The sequence below is a fragment of the Coffea arabica genome, chromosome 8e (genome assembly GCF_036785885.1).
Source record: "Coffea arabica cultivar ET-39 chromosome 8e, Coffea Arabica ET-39 HiFi, whole genome shotgun sequence".
NCBI lineage: Eukaryota > Viridiplantae > Streptophyta > Magnoliopsida > Gentianales > Rubiaceae > Coffea > Coffea arabica.
Window position 1 is genome coordinate 26816341 of NC_092324.1, and position 17863 is coordinate 26834203.

Here is a 17863-nt window from a genome sequence, read left to right on the forward strand (position 1 = left end):
GCTTCAGCGAGTCCATTTGCAGCAGCATAGTACATGGAAGAGTTGTATTGTTTAAAATGAAACTTTTCGCAAAGCTTGTTCACTGCCACATTACAAAAAGATTTACCATTATCGGTGATGATATAACGTAGGACTCCATACCGATAAATGATGTGCAACCGAATGAAATCTACTACATTCTCCTTTTTGACCTCTCTTAGAGGAACTGTTTCAGCCCACTTTGAGAAGTAATCTGTCGTCGCCAAAATAAAAATGTGTCCGCCAGAAGACTTTGGAAGTGGTTCAACTATATCCAAACCCCAAGCATCGAACGGCTAAGAAGCCACAGTTGGGTGCAATGGCTCAGGAGGTTGATGGATGAAATTGCCATGGAATTGACAAGTTTGACATCTTCTAGCAAAGTCGATGCAGTCCTTCACCATCGTTGGCCAATAGTATCCCATTCTTTTAATACGAAAATGTAACTTCGGACCAGATTGATGTGCACCACATATCCCAGAGTGAGCCTCCTCCATTGCTTGCATGGCCTCATCTTCTCCAAAACATCGTAGAAACACTCCATCAAATGATCTTCGGTACAGTGTTTCTTTGTAGTAAATGAAGCGTGGCGCTCGACGACGTATATCAACCCTTTTCTTGGGATCTTCTGGTAACTTTCCATGATTAAGGTAATCAATGATGAGATGACGCCAATCCTCCGTTTCTATCTCATGGACAAAAATATGATAAGCATTTTCTTCTCCACCGTCATCTTCTTCGTCGAACATCGAAGGTATGATCCAATTTTGACATATTAAAATTTGATTTCGATGAGAAGGTAGAGTGATCATGGACGCCAACCTTGCCAAAGAATCAGCTTGTTGGTTGAAATTCCTTAGAATATGCTCTATAGTGACATTGTCTAAATATCCCATGAGTTGTCTTGCATACTTATAATATGGGATCAATTCAGGTTTCTTGACATCATAAACACCAAGAAGTTGATTTACCACTAATTTTGAATCACCATACACTCTAAAATGCAACTGTTTCATGTCTACAGTGTGAGAACCCGTAATTTGCATTTTCTAGGTTTTCGCATTTTTCATGACTTGTTTTCTGCACTTTCTGTATCCGAAAAATTTTCTAAATAAATTTTATGAGTAAATATAGTTTTTAGATGATTTTTCTAGTATCAAATAGATTTTGAGAAATTAAGAGCGTATACCGGACGTGGGACCCACTAGTGCGAAAAGTTCGGAAAAATTCGGCCAACTAGATTAAGTTTTGAATACTGGAATTAATTTATCGGGTGTTAAGAGATAAGTAGAGGGTGTTAAGTGGATTGATATAAGGGAGACAAGGTAGGTGAGCATTTAATAAAAGGTGACAAGTGTCACCATAAGATTTAGTCTTACCATTTGACCACTATTCATGCATTTACCAAATTACTATCAAAATTGACCAAAAACTTCTTTTCATTTAAGCTTCTCTTAGCCGAATTTCTTGCTCAAGAAAAGAACAAAATCCTTCAACTTCCTACCTCATAATCTTGCTCCAATCTTCAAATTAAACCGATAAAACTTCAAATCACTCCATAAAAACTCTTCTCATGGTAGGATTAAGGTTCTTGGTGAAGTGATTTGGAAGATTTAAGTGCAAGGTTGCTCCATCTCTTTGATTACTAAGGTGAGTTGTGATGAACCACTCTCCTCCCTCTAATGATGCTTAAATCATGCTTAGTGGTAGTATAAGATGCAAGTTTATGAATTAATTCTTGATTTGTGGTTGAAATGATGAAGTTTTATTATTTTTGGGGATTTTTCTGTTTTAATATAAGCATGATTGTGTGGCTATTTATGATGATTGGAAATGGTCTATAATGACTTAAGGAGGTGGGAAAAGTGATTAATTGCAACCAATTTCTGTTTTGGAAGAAAATTGAAAAACCTAGGGTTCTTAAGGGGGCATTCTGTCCGAATTTTTAGGTCCTAGATAGAGGCCGAATTGGCCTTAGCTCAAAACATGAAAGTTGTAGGGAATGACATTTTATAGGTGTCTACAAAAGTTCAGGTCAATCGGAGTAGTGTAGAATGAGATAATTCGAAATTACTATTGCTGTTCTGGTTTTACCCGAAATTGGGATTTGCCACTGTAATTGGTTGTTTTGGCTGGAATTTCTTCCGAATTGGTTGTTGAGACCTTCTGATGAAATTTAGCCCTGTTTCTTAGCTTTCAGCTGGTTTTGGAATTTCTGGATTTGGACTTGTAGAGCCTGAGTTATGATGTTTCTGCTAGAATGCATTTTGGTGAATCTGTTTTACGTTGTTGATGAAGTATCTTGCATTTTTGACCTGTTTGCACTCAAAACTGGGTTGAGTGACCTTCTGTGATGTTGTAGCCCTGTCTTTTAGCTTCGAGATGATGGATCTTGCACCCTCATCCGATACTCGTAGTGAAATTGGTGCCATTACCGCAAAATGAGGACAAAAACTATTTTTTTTTCCGGGCCAAAGCTAGTTACATTTCCGAAATTTCTGGTTTCCTTTAATGTTTGTATATGGTTATGGAACCCTATTGGGGTCATATTTGGCATTGATTTATGACTCGTTATCGAGTCTCATTGTACTTGTTTGCATGTTTTAGGGCTTGCTTTCATTCCGGTCATTTCCTAGCTAACTTTTGTACTTGTACTACTTTGAGCCTAGTGAACGGCTTTTGGGAAATGAGATGAATTTTGTGTGAGATGTTGGGACTGATTTGAGGAAATAATGAAGCCTTAATGGCTGGAAAAGTAAGAAATTTAGGGGAAGTGCTGCCCGATTTTCTAGGCCGTTTGGTTCCTTTAAGTTGGATTTGCCTTTTGGTAGAAATGAAAGGCTTTTGGGTTGTTTGCGCCTAAATCTTCATGTTACCTTTTCGTTTCCAAGAAAATCATGTTTTTGCACCCTTGCATTAGCATTTATTTGGCAAGGCGTACGACGTGTAGTCGAGCCTCACTTGTGCATTCCGTTTACTCGATTTTGGATATGAAACCTTCAATTGGTTTATTTTGATTATTTTAGGGTTTCTTGGCGATTAAGGCCAATCTGAAGTGAAAACTTTTGAGGTATCGGTACTTGAACCGGTGAGTGTTCCACTACCTGCTACCCGTTATGTGAAATACCTGAATATCTGAATACTTGATTTATGACTATTGAAGCCAAATACTGTTTTGATAAAATGGAGGCGAGGGTGTACTTTATCACACTCGTTCTCTGGTCTGTTCATATGCCAATTTTGAACGCGTATCTGAATCTGCTATCTGCTATCTGTATCTGTATCTGTATCTGTTATCTGTATCTGGATCTGTATCTGTTCTGACGTCGTTTGGAAGCTTGTGTCCAGCGACCTTTCTGTGATCTCTGAGCTCAACCCCTGTGGCTAGTTACTCGAGTCGGGCCGGCAAGGGCCTGGTCGATTAGATAACGAACCACGGTAGTCTGTTTTGGGATCTTTGGGTATTGAGACCCTTGATTCCGGGTATACTCGAGTATTACCATTTCTGCTTTGATTGGATTTCGGGCCCGGTGGGGGTATGTGAGGTGGAAGGAGTCGAAGGAAGTGGAGTCTACGGTATTGGTTACTTCTTTAACGTTGGCGGAGTGTCAACTATTATTTCGATCAAGCTTCGGTGACGGAAATGGGAATTTGGCTCCTGAGAGCCACCTGTATCCTTCCTATGTGAATCATTAGTTCCTTTACTTTACATCTGGCATGTGTATCTGATTTGGTAAATGTGAAATGCCATGATTTTACTGCTATATATTTGGTACCTCATTGAGCGCAAGGTCACCCCTTTCTGTTCCTTTTTGTTTTCCTTACAGGAAAATAAATACTTTTGGACTGGATTTGACAAATGGCTGCCAAATTGAGCTAGTTGAACATATCTTTTGTATAGCTCATGTATTAAAACCCTAAATGTAATTTTGGGGACTGTTTTCCTTTTGATTTGGCAAACCAGACATGTATCCACTTTTAAATACTTTTGTATACCACTTTGGCTTGTAAATGCTAAGTTTCAAGATGTGAATGTTTGCTTGGTATTTGGTTGGGTTCTAACGGGTCGGTTACTATTCATAGCCGACTTCGTTTCATTTTTTTTATTTCAACATTTTGACTTGTTTACGCGCGTTATAAGTTCCGGAACGCAATAGATCGCTTTAATCTACATCGTTAGTCCTGGCGAGAGTTGGGCAGGCAGTCCGCTAACCCCTTTGGTTCGCCTTTGGGGAAAGTGGGGCTGTCACATACAGCCGTTTCCAGCTCAAGAATTAACGTTTGATGTTCGGTCATATTATTTGAATACCGGCGTGTTAAAGTGAAAGAGTACGCCAATATATCTGTTTCAAGAGTATAAAAGACAATTCCCGCACCATCTCCATCACCGTGAGTAGCTCCAACGAAATACATCGACCATGAAAATTCGACCACAAACACTTCTTCATCGAGAGTTCATCAATCAACTCCCACTCGGTAGGCATGGGATGATCGGCTAGAAAGTCTGCCAATACTTGTCCTTTGACAGCCTTCACAGGTACGTAAATAATTTCAAACTGTTAAAATTGAAGGTACCATCTCGCAAGTCGGTCAGATAGTACAGGTTTTGCCATGACATATTTAATGGGATTGGACTTGGATATAAGTCGAACAGTGTGTGTTTGAAAATAATGTTTCAACTTCTGAATGGCAAATATAAGTGCCAAACACAACTTCTCGATGGGTGTGTAATTCAACTCATTAGATGTCATCATCCGACTCAAGTAATACAATGCATTCTCCTTACCTTCATCATTTTCTTGAGCAAGTAAAGCCCCAACCGACCGCTCTTGGGTGGAAATATAGAGGATCAATGATTTTCCTGGAATTGGCGCAGCTAACGTAGGGGGATTTATGAGGTACGTTTTAATGCTTGTAAAAGCATTTCTACAAGTTTCATCCCACTCGAAAGGTACTCCTTTTTTCATTAGTCGACTGAAAGGTTGGCATCGTCCAGCCAAATTAGAGATAAACCTCCGGATGTAAGCCAATCTTCCTTGAAGGCTTTTCAATTCATTGATATTTCGTGGTTTAGGCATGTTCACAATGTCATCAATTTTAGATCAATCGACCTCTATTCCCCGTTGATGAACGATGAAACCAAGAAACTTGCCAAAAGTGACCCCAAATGTGCACTTCAAAGGATTCATTTTCAGTTGGTATTTTCGAAAGCATTGAAAAACTCTTCGAAGGTCTTGAATATGATATTCTCGTATCTTTGATTTTACCACCAGATCGTCAATGTAGCACTCCACATTTCTATGAAACATATCATCAAAAATTCTTTGCATTACCCTTTGATATGTCGCTCCAGCATTTTTCAAACCAAACGGCATCACTTTATAGCAACAAATTCCCTTGGAAGTGCGAAAGGCAGTGAGCTCCTCGTCCTCGGTTGCCATGCATATTTGCTTGTAGCCAAACGATCCATCGAGAAAAGATAATGTTTCATGTCCTGTTGTAGCATCTACTGTTAATTCTGTGATGGGGAGCAGAAAATCATCCTTGGGGCAAGCCTCATTTAAATCTCGAAAATCAACAAAAATTCGGATTTGCCCATTCTTCTTCCTTACAGGGACGATGCTTGAAATTCATGCTGGATATTTCACTTCCCGTATGAATCCAGTCTCAATCAATCTATTTATCTCATTTTCTATCAGAGGAATTAATTCGGGTCGAAAACGTCTTTGAGTTTGCTTGACAGGTTTTGTTCCTCACTTGATAGACAAATTACAAATAGCGATCTTTGGATCCAAACCAGGCATTTCTGAGTAATTCCAGGCAAAGACATCTTTGAATTTGAACAACAAATCAACATATTCTTTCTCTTCTTCAGGCGTTATACAAGAACTTATGTAAATTGGACGAGGGTCGTCACTTGTGCCAAGATTAATCTCTTTTAACATATCAACTGTATTTTTTACTCCTTGTTCAAATTCAGGGGGAGCGTCATCTGCATTTTCCTCTTCTTTTTCAGGATCACTGATCGTAATATGATAGTTGGAAGCAATACTTTCTTGATCTTGTTTTTCAAAGATGGTTTCGATCCTTACGTTAAACAAGTTTCCATAATGCATAAAGAAATTGAAAACTCATTTTCTCGGATCATTCTTCTTCATTGGAGTGAGATTTTCTTCATTGATAACTTGGTACTCTTGTTTTTTACTGCCTAATCTCTCATGGACGGGCGATTTTAAATTCTTCAATTGCGGTCCAGTCTATCAAATGTAGAAGTGTGTTTTGACTTATTTCTCAATCTATCGAAAACGGATCTCTTTCGGCTTGTGACCTCCATTTCTTCGTTCATATAGTTACAACTTGCCTTTTTGATCATTATACGCACAGGAGAGAGCGGTTGATAACCAAGATCCATCGATGAATTTTCAACGTTATAACCTCTTTCTTTCAACATTTTTTGCGTAGGCGTCAATCCATGAGTCTTCTCGCCAGTCACTTCAGGAGGGAGTTTGTCCAATGCATTCTTCTCATTTGGGTTATAACCTGCCTTAGCAAAAAACCTATATGCATTTGGATCAAAACCTTCTTGAGTTCGATTAGTTGGTAGTGGGTCATGTTCCACTGCCGGTTCTTCTTTGGGACGGACAAACCCTTGCAAACTCGCTTTCTTACTTTTAACAGGCTCTATTTTAGTAAGCGGAACATTTAATGTGTCATTCTTGATAAAAGAAAACTGACCTTCTTCTCTCTTTGATCTTGGAATATAACACATAATGGGTACTTTGGAATCTTGACCTTCTTTCTTTGCTGACTCTTTTCTTTTTGCTTCTTTTTGAAAATAAAATTTGGCATCAGCAAAGTGAGTCTCGGCCTCAGTGAACGGTTTATCATCGGCAACAACTTTCTTAACTATACCGTCTCGACAATACTTCAAACATTAATGAAGGGTAGACGGTATAATTTCATTGTCATAAATCCAGAGTCTTCCCAAAAGCATGTTATAAGAGGTTTTGATGTCAATAATATGGAATAACACACTTGAAAACAACTCACCAATGAGCAATTCAAGCCTTATTAGGCCAATTGCTCTTTGCCCCCTTGGTTAAATCCTTGGATCATGAGGCAGCTCTGGGAGAGTGATAGGTTACAATTTTATCATTTATTTTATTATTAATTTTCCCTATTATCTGACCTGATGTGAATTAATTATTAGATTCTACTCATTTTTCGTAATTTACATATATTTCAGGGAGTAGAACGAAAATACCATAATAAGTGCCAATTTGACAGTTATCAGGAAAGAGTTCAAGTAGCAGGCATTCAGGGTATTTTTGGAACAAGGAGACACAAGTCCTTTTTTGGTAATTTGCGGAAGATAGAATAAAAGGAGGAAAGGAACGAAGGGTTGAGGGAGCTTCTTCTTCCTCCGGAGGCTTCGTCCTCTCCGCAAGGGGACCGCCGCACAGGAGCCAAGCATTAGAGTAGCTTTGATTTTTCCTTTCTTAGCTTTTTAGCAGTAGTTCTCTCGTTGGTGATGACAAGGAAAAACAATAGACTTCCTTTAGCTTTCTTTGACTTTTTCCTTTCGTCTTTTGTGGTTGCCCCCTGCGCATGTCAGAAGGAATGGAGCATTAGCCTTTGACTTTTCCTTTGTAGCTTTTGATTGTTTTGCTTCCTTCGCATGAGCAGACAACTCTTGTTCCAATTTTGCGTGGGATATGTTCACCAAAAATGAACTAATTCCTTTTGTCTAGTCAAGGGACAACGGATGCTTTGGGTCGCCTAAAATTGTGAGATCGATTTAATTTAATCTTTTTCTTTTATTTATTGGTATTCGCATATTCCTTATTTGCAATGCTTGTGATTATTTAATTAATTGATTGTCTTGGATCCAGATAATTAGTTGATTGGGTAACCTATTGTCAATTAGGGCATTAAATTCGTAATTGTTTAATTATCCTGAAATAGTGACAACTGGCACGATTAGATTCGTGTCAGGGGGATACGTGGGCTAATCTAAAATAACCCTTGTAGTGCGTTATTTGGTTAGAATAGAGCTCCTCTAATACGTAAGGCAATTGGGAAATTAAATCTTACGGGCGTACTTAGGATTATTTCTCAATTAGAGCAGTGATTAACGGGCGTACCTTGATCACCGACACAGTAAGGAGGGGTTGACTGTCATCGCTTGTTTGGTAGTTATAACCTATTTATTGATAAATAATTGGAATTGCCTTTGTTTCGATGATCAATTAGGTGAACCATTGCTGAAGTTATTTCTTGGCTAGATCCTTAATTATCGCTCATTTGATTTTAGTAATTTGTTATTTAATTTTTAGTAGTTTCTTAGATTTTATTTGAATTCCCTCGAGTGTCACCTTCTGCACAATAACACCCCCCTTTGTCACTGTGAATTTGAAAAGAAACAATTACTCCCAATCCCTGTGGATTCGACCCTGCTCACCGTTATCTACAGAAATTACTTTTAGTTTGAGCAGGTTTTATTATTGCACAGGTTTCGACAACCTGTCAATTTTTGGCGCCGTTGCCGGGGACTGGTGCCAGATTAATTTGTTTCTTTTTGAGTTCATCTTGTTTTTATTTTTTTTTATTTTTTTTTCTCTTATTTTTTTTTTTGATATAGTTTATGGCTTCTAACACTTCGTATTTTGGTGAAATACTGGATTTTCTTTCCGAGAAAGGCGATGGGACTAGTTTTTTCGCTAAGTCTGCATATTCAGAGGCACTAAACTCTATTAGAAAAAGAATGGCTGCTGCAACCTGTAAAATTTGTTATGCCAGGGATCATTCAACCGGTATGTGCCCCGAATATCAAGATAATCTGAGTGTCCCACTCAACAATTATGGAGATTTTTCACCCTGGTCTCAAACGTGGTATAACCCTAATCCAAACGGGTATGATCAAGGATGGTGGGATAACTCCAATTATAATTATACAACGGGGCCCATGAATTTTCAGCAGTATGAGTCTCAAGAATCGTCATCTATGTCAGGTATGTCTTTTGAAGAAATAGTTGAACCAATAGCTACTAATACATACCAATTCCAACAGGAGACACAAATGAGGAATGAGATGATGAAGGATGCAATGAATTATCTGGCAGATCAACTATGTCTATTGACATCCAGAATAAATCGAGTGGCTTCTCAAATGGAAGAATTGCCCTCGAAAACCGTTGTTGACCTAGAAGAAAATGAGAGTGCAATTTGCTTGACTGGTGATGAGAAGATGCAAGAGTGTCAAAATGAGAAATCTACAGATGCAGTTGAAAAGGAAGTTAATGTGCAGAAAATGAGCCCCCAATATCAACCCGTCCAAGTGAATGAATCCAGTGGACAATCTCCAAATGCGGTGACATCTTCTCCACTCCTTAATCAATATTTTCCTGACTCCTATTATTCAACTCCTGTTACTGAAATTGATTTTATTATACCAGAAAATTTAAAATTTCATGACAGGAATAAGTTAAGAGTGGAGATGGCAAAATATCTTGAACCAATGAATGCGTGTGATGGAGGAGTGAGTGGAGAATGCAGATCATTGTTGACTTATTTAGCGCCATTTACTAGTCCATGGAAGCCCGTAACTCGTGTGCCCAAGAATTACTCCATCTATGAGGGTTACCAGGATCACATTGAAGATGAAGCATTGAAGCGAGCCACAAGATTTTATCCTCCATGAGCAAAACATGATAATGTCTAGCCAAAGACATTAAAGAAAGGCGCTCATTGGGAGGCAACCCAATTATTCCTTTTAATTGTTTGTTTTGATTTCGTGTGATAGTTTAAATATGTTTTCCTTGAATTTGACTGATTTCGGATTTTAATTTTCGTTTTTGATGATTTGTAGGTGTCCTACCCTCATGACGCGCCCGCGTCATGACGTATGGAGAGCTCATGGTCAGAATCGTCAGAAGGGGTTCTCGCCCTCATGACGTGCCCGCGTCAAGTAACCTGGAGAGCTCCAGATTCAGTGCCTTCATGACGTCCCCGCGTCATGTTCGCGGGAAAGGTAAGTATTCAAAAAACTCAAGAACGATTATTGATTTTCTGTTAATCTCTACTTTTGGATTTCAAAAATAAATTTTGTCCATAAAAAAAAAAAGAAGTTATATATAAAAAAAAAAAGGGGAAGAGTCTTCCCATAAAAAAAAAATCTTCTAAAAAGAGAAAAAAAATAAAATGAAAAAAAACTGTTTCCTTTTTCTTTTTCTTTTTCTTTCTTCCCTCTTCTTTCTTTTCTTTCTTTTTCTTTCTTTCTTCTCCTCTGTTTTTCTCTGCGACGCACGCCGCTCGCATCCTGCTCTCACGCCGCCACAGCTGTTGAAGATCCCACTGCGCGCCGCCAGCGCAGCCACCTGCCGCTGCCACGCGAGCCTCCAGCAGCCACCTCTGCAGCAGCCCCGGCTCCACCTGGCGCGACTCTCTCTATCTCTCATCTGCAGCCGCACGCAGCTGCCCACAAGCCCGCAGCCTCCACGCCGCGCGCCAACAGCTCCTTCCCCAGCCCGTTCGCCGCTTCCTCCACCTCGCCACGACCGCCGCTCTCCCTCTCCGCTCGGTCTCCACAGTCGCGCGCAACCCACCACGTTTGCGCACACCGCCCACAGTCCCTCTGCTCGCACATCTCTGCCCAACAGGCAGCGCCACCAGCAGCTCACGCCTTTCTCCCTCTCGATCTCACCCTCCACCCACAGCTACTACCGTTGAGCTCCACTACTACCACCAGCTCAACCAAGCGCCCTCGCGTCGCCATCACCGTCTCCACTCCAGCTCTCTCCCGATCGTGCGCCGCTTCATACCTCAGGCCAACTAGCTCGCCCACCAGCTAGTCCACTCTCTCTCTCCTGGCCGTACCCCACCACCGTCCACTGCCGCACCTTCGCTCCATGTAGGCGTCAAGGTGGAGGTATTCGTCTAACTCCTGTTCTTTAACATGTCCAGTAACCCGTGTTGGTAATTTTGCAATTTCAAGTGCATAGGGCAATGTTGGAGTCGATTGGGATTTGTTTTGCTACTTTAGTTTTTGCGTAAATTGAAGTGATTTGCTGGACTACTATGAGCAATCACTGAGCGCTGCTTCACTTGGGTTTTTGTTGAAATTTTTGCTGATTCGGTTGGCTGTTTGAGATCTTTCATTTACTGGGGTTTACCCCCAGTGGTACTGGTGGGAATATTTTCAATTGAATTTGTTTACCCCTAGTTGTTTGGCGGAGTTCTTATTGACAAATTTCTGGGCTGTTACCATTGAAATTGCTAATTTTTGGGTGAGCTGAAATACTGTGATTGCTTGTTGAATTGGGGAGTTTCTATGACACTTACTTGGCTTATTCATGTTGAGTGTATTTAATTGAGGTTTCTACTGAGATTTTGGTTAAATTATTTCTGATATTGCCTATTGAATTGGGAGCCTGTGCCGCTTAATTTACCCTGTTAGGAGCTGGTTTGTTTGTTAGAATTTTCTGTGACAGTTGACTAACGTGTTCATCTTAGTGACTTCAACTGTTTCGTCGGGTGGAAGTGAATTCTGTGTGGTGAACTGTTGGGGCGTTGAGATAATTTCACTTGCTTTTGTTTATTCTTTTTGGGTGGATGCCTGATTGCCAGTTGAGGGTATATATTGAGTCGTTATTGCCGAATTACTGCACTACTGTTGCCTGACTTGTTGACTTTTTGACTGCTGGGGGCAATTGTTGAGCTTTTGGGGGGAATTGTTGAAGTCCTTGGGTGGGCTGGAATTTTAACAGTTGTCTATGATATTTTGGGAAGAATTTCGGCCAGTGTTGTGCTTGTTGAAATTTTGGTTGATTTAATTCGGCAACTGCATTCCTTGTTGGCATTAGTAGTTTTTAATCGAGTTTTTGAGGACATTCTGGATGTTGGTTTATATTGCTGATTTGGAGGAGCAGTGTCTGTGATTTTGGTCTGATCATTTGTGAAATTTGTTGACTCATTTGAGGATTTATTTGTTTCCTGGGTTTGTTTATTGACTTCGGTGGACTGGGTTCCCGCCTACGGTTCCTTTACTTGCTCTATTCATTGGAATTCCAGTCGCCTGTTGCTCTTCTTTAGAGGTTTAGAATCTTTCTTGTGCCTAGATTAACACTTGGGGTTATTGCTTTACTACTGATCTGCTTTGCTATAGCAATCTTATTGATTTTGAATTGCGATTTGCACCAATGGTAAGGGTGCGAGTACTTGTTAACTCTATTTGGTTAGAGATCTGATTGACCGCCAAGGGCTTGTGACTGCGCTGCTATTACTAAAGTCCTGAACTGATATTGCTGGATTTAGCACATTATTGGAGACTTTGTTGAGATTTTGGATGGACAGAGTTTTGCATTTGCTGGTTGACTTGATGTCTCACCACATCGGTGCCCCTCCGCTGTTCCCGCTGACCTCTTAGCCACTCGAGAGGGAAGTTTCGTTGTCCTTTTCACTTTAATTGCTTTATTTCCTCCATTGAGGACAATGTAGGATCTAGGTGTGGGGGGGCAGCTGCGCTAGTTTTTCTACTTTTTAGTTTTTTTTAGATGTTTTTGCTTTCTTTTTAATTTGCTATTTGTCCACCTCTCGTTCAATTTCTTTCTTTCTTTCTAGTGATTGGCTCGTAAGTGCATGCCAAGGTTTGATGTTGGATTATTGCCTCTATTTCTACTTTTGCCAAGTTTTAATAATAAAAATGTATCGAGTTAATGTGGCTGAATCCAAAAACATCTCTTTGGTGAATATCGATGATTGTTTCACTCTTATAATTTTTGGTTAACTTTCCTAGGCATAGGGAATGATTATTGGCATTTTTATGTGAATTGGTCCGGTTATTAACTTTAGTTCTCCATGTTTGAAAATGAGGCTAGCTGATGCAAGTTTTCTTTTGGTTCTTGTGTTATATTGAGTTTTTGTGATTTTTAGCTATGAATAAATTTGACTGTACTCCGCTAGTCTTTACTACTGAGTAACCGGGGATCTGCACCTAAAAGTGTTGGTTCTCGCGTCAAAAGGTAGTAATTGCTATGAGTACGTGGTCACGTGGCGATAGAAGCTGAGTAACCGGGCTCCTTCATCTGGCCAATGTTGGAGTTCGCGTCAAAAGGCTCAAATGGCTAGCGACTAAGTCTTTTGTTACTATTAAAAAAATAGAAAAAAAAATAGAAAAACATGAAAAAATAAATGAATGAATGTTGTGTTAGTGTATAATAAAAGTCAGCTCGCCAATTTATGGATTTAATGTTGAGATTTTGGTTAATAGTTGGACCATTTACTGATAAATGTTATGCGTCATTCCTTTTTCTTAGATTCGTTAACCTGAAATTGGAAGAGTTTATGGTTTAGAAGCTAACCGGAGTGATGTTTCTGGGACTTGACCATTGATGCTTGATTATTATTTTTCTTGATGTCTTGGCAATTTGTTGGATAGAGCAATAGCCATTGTCAAATATTGGTGTTTGTTTACTGTTCTTATGCTTGAGGACAAGCATGATTTAGGTGTGGGGGAAATTGATAGGTTGCAATTTTATCATTTATTTTATTATTAATTTTCCCTATTACCTGACCTGATGTGAATTAATTATTAGATTCTACTCATTTTTCGTAATTTACATATATTTCAGGGAGTAGAACGAAAATACCATAATAAGTGCCAATTTGATAGTTATCAGGAAAGAGTTCAAGTAGCAGGCATTCAAGGTATTTTTGGAACAAGGAGACACAAGTCCTTTTTGGTAATTTGCGGAAGATAGAATAAAAGGAGGAAAGGAACGAAGGGTTGAGGGAGCTTCTTCTTCCTCCGGAGGCTTCGTCCTCTCCGCAAGGGGACCGCCGCACAGGAGCCAAGCATTAGAGTAGCTTTGATTTTTCCTTTCTTAGCTTTTTAGCAGTAGTTCTCTCGTTGGTGATGACAAGGAAAAACAATAGACTTCCTTTAGCTTTCTTTGACTTTTTCCTTTCGTCTTTTGTGGTTGCCCCCTGCGCATGTCAGAAGGAATGGAGCATTAGCCTTTGACTTTTCCTTTGTAGCTTTTGATTGTTTTGCTTCCTTCGCATGAGCAGACAACTCTTGTTCCAATTTTGCGTGGGATTTGTTCACCAAAAATGAACTAATTCCTTTTGTCTAGTCAAGGGACAACGGATGCTTTGGGTCGCCTAAAATTGTGAGATCGATTTAATTTAATCTTTTTCTTTTATTTATTGGTATTCGCATATTCCTTATTTACAATGCTTGTGATTATTTAATTAATTGATTGTCTTGGATCCACATAATTAGTTGATTGGGTAACCTATTGTCAATTAGGGCATTAAATTCGTAATTGTTTAATTGTCTTGAAATAGTGACAACTGGCACGATTAGATTCGTGTCAGGGGGATACGTGGGCTAATCTAAAATAACCCTGGTAGTGCGTTATTTGGTTAGAATAGAGCTCCTCTAATACGTAAGGCAATTGGAAAATTAAATCTTACGGGCGTACTTAGGATTATTTCTCAATTAGAGCAGTGATTAACGGGCGTACCTTGATCACCGACACAGTAAGGAGGGGTTGACTGTCATCGCTTGTTTGGTAGTTATAACCTATTTATTGATAAATAATTGGAATTGCCTTTGTTTCGATGATCAATTAGGTGAACCATTGCTGAAGTTATTTCTTGGCTAGATCCTTAATTATCGCTTATTTGATTTTAGTAATTTGTTATTTAATTTTTAGTAGTTTCTTAGATTTTATTTGAATTCCCTTGAGTGTCACCTTCTGCACAATAGCACCCCCCTTTGTCACTGTGAATTTGAAAAGAAACAATTACTCCCAGTCCCTGTGGATTCGACCCTGCTCACCGCTATCTACAGAAATTACTTTTAGTTTGAGCAGGTTTTATTATTGCACAGGTTTTGACAACCTGTCAGAGAGCTCATCGCTTGAGATTTTCAGTTCTTTCATAACACGTACGGACATGATATTGACAGCAGATCCCCCATCAATGAGTATCCGATTCATCTTCTGTTCTCGGACATATGCACTAACAAACAAAGGTCGATTGTGGGTTTTGAACTCAACAGTTAAACCGTCATCATAAAAAATGATAGTCGTTGCACAATCCACTGGTGGTTTATCATCGATTTTGAGTTTTTTCTCAAATTTAGTGCCAATTTGTGTGACTTGAGGATTTTCAGCTTTGATGACATGACAAGAAGTAGAATTATTACCATCGTCACTTAAATACCCCTTGGGCATAAATTCTCTCAGTGTCACAAGTTGTCGAACCTCTTGAAGGAGCGAATAATTTGAAGAGACTGGTGTTACGGCCACTCTTTTTTATTTCTTTGTTGCATTTCGTTGTTTCATTGTTACTTTAACCTTTGTCAAACAAATGCTTTTCAAAAAGATGTACTCCTTTATCTTTGGTTTGCGAGCCTCCTTTCGAGTGACTAAAGTCCATCATTCATTATTATCTTCAATAACATCTTCAATTGAAGATTTTTCAAGTTCCCTTTTTACAGACAAAGCACTGTTTGGTGTGGATAGAACTTCTATCGGACAACACACAGACCCAAACATTATTGTTGCTTGGTTTGCCGACACTTTATTCTCCTCGAGGAGGATTTTTCCTTGACGGGCTAATTTCATAATTTTGCCCTTAAAGACAAAGCATTTTATGAGAGGGTGGCCAATCAGGCGATGATAACAGCAATAATTTGAATCATTGACTTGACCGGCTTCTTCTGGGTGCTTCATTTGGGGAAGTTCAAGGAGTTTCTCCTTGAAAATATCATCAAACATCCCTTGTAAATCAGATTTAAGGAATGGATATTCTTTTTCTGGCATCTCTTTTAAAATGGATCTTCTTATCGACTTGTTTTGGGAAGAGTCTAACCTTTCGGTGACCTTTCGGCTAACCTTGGTAGCAATCTTCATGGGAGCTGTATTTATTGCCATAGCCTCTTTATTACTGAGTGTTGAAGAAAGCTTGCCCCCTTATTTATTTTCTTGTCTTTCATTACTTTGACGAGGCTGTTGTACTCGCGGAGCTTGAATAGGAAACACATCAGTTGCATTGGCTGTGATACTCAATTTCATATCGTGAGTGCAAGTAGCTAATTCTTCAAATGTGTTTGGACGTATGCCTTGTAGAATGTAACTTAAACTCCAATGCATTCCTCGGATGCACATTTCTATGGCGGAGGGTTCAGACAGTCTATCTTTGTAGTTAAGACTCAGACTTCTCCACCTATCGATGTAGTTGACCACAGGTTCATCCTTCCATTGGTGAGTGTTAGTCAAGTCCAGCATACAACGGTTCTTCTAGTGCTGTAGAAGCGATTCAAGAACTCTTGTTCCAGCTGTTCCCAACTGTCGATGGACCCCGGTATGAGATCGGTGTACCAATCAAATGCATTGCCTTTCAAGGACCGAACAAACTGTTTGACTAGCAGGTTACCATAGGTCCCAACATTATTGCAGGTTTCGATGAAATGGGACACATGTTGTTTTGGACTGCCTTTTCCATCGAACTGTTGAAACTTAGGTGGTTGATATCCAGCAGGCATTGCTAGGTTGTCAATTCTAGCCGTGTAAGGCTTAGAGTAGGTAAAGGTTGACTTTGAACCGCCCTCCTTTTTGTCTTTAATCGTGTTTTCAACAAGTTCCTTCAGTTGTTCTACGGGAATAGTTCTTTCGGCGGTCACATATACTTCTTTCACCTTGTCCTTGCCTTTAGAGGAGAAAATTTCACCATCTTGGTGCTCCTTAGGGTTCATCTGGTTTCTTTCAGGAACGTGATCTTTCTAGGTGAGCAATTGAGCGATAAGAGCATCTTGGTCCTTGATGTGTTTCATCATGGTTTCCATCATCTTAGACATGTTCGAAACTTGTTCTTCGAGACTTAACGTGTTTATCATCATAACAGGCATTGCAGCAGAAGAGACAGTGGGATCTTCAATAAAAAATTTTGATTGAAGAGTTTCATGGAAAAAGGCTGATCCGGTGCTTGATGAATCATCATCATGCTTAGAAAATTTGGATTCGGATCTAAGTTCGAGCATGGCAAGAGCCTTCTCAATTGAGGCAGGAACGTCTTCGATTCCCACCGTGGAAGAATAGCTCATTAGTGATGTTGAACCAAAGACGGGAGTTGATGCCGATGGAGCTTCCATACTACTTTGGGTGGAGGCTCTCATCATACTCCTTGTCACAGGACCAATAGCGCGGGTATTGACGGCGACATATGCAGGTTCCTGAACAAGCTTAGCATCAGTAGCCTTGGAAAGTGCAATCATGATTTTGTTGCTCTTTGGTGCCATTGATGATGTATGTAGTTGAATATTCGAAGAGAAGAGATGGAAGGCAGAGATGGTCCCACCGGGCGTGACAAAAATTTGTACACGATTAAAATTTCAAGTCTGCAAAACGACAAGAAAAATACACGACAAATATATGATATATAAATTTAGGAAAATATGTAGGTACAATCTCTGGAATTTTCTCGAACTTATAGAGAGCTTCCTTCGATTCTTCTCCTCCAATGCTAATCCAAAGGCTTCGCAGTTTATTCTTGGACCTACCATCAATTCCTTCAAATCTTGATATGGAAGATTTGAAGAATTTTAGAAGATATTTGAAGACTCAAGTCTTGATATATGGAAGACTTTGAGAGGTTGAAGATCCAGACCCTTGTAACTTGGAGCTTCAATACTTGAGTGTATGAGATACCTCTTGGTGTGTGCGTGTCTTTGGCTTGGTAGAGAAACTGTGAGAACCCTGAAAATATATATACAAATATCATTGCATATTATATTTGCACTTCTAATTCTTTAATAAATTTTAGCATTTAATCTAATTGT

The 17863-nt window shown here is 39.5% G+C and overlaps 1 protein-coding gene across 1 annotated transcript; it reads right to left on the reverse strand.

The window, feature by feature from the left end:
- Window positions 1-314: 314 nt before the first annotated feature.
- Window positions 315-1034, reverse strand: LOC140012703 (uncharacterized). Its single transcript, XM_072060989.1, has one exon. It carries the CDS (start codon window positions 1032-1034, stop codon window positions 315-317), a length of 720 nt encoding a protein of 239 aa, XP_071917090.1.
- Window positions 1035-17863: the final 16829 nt, after the last annotated feature.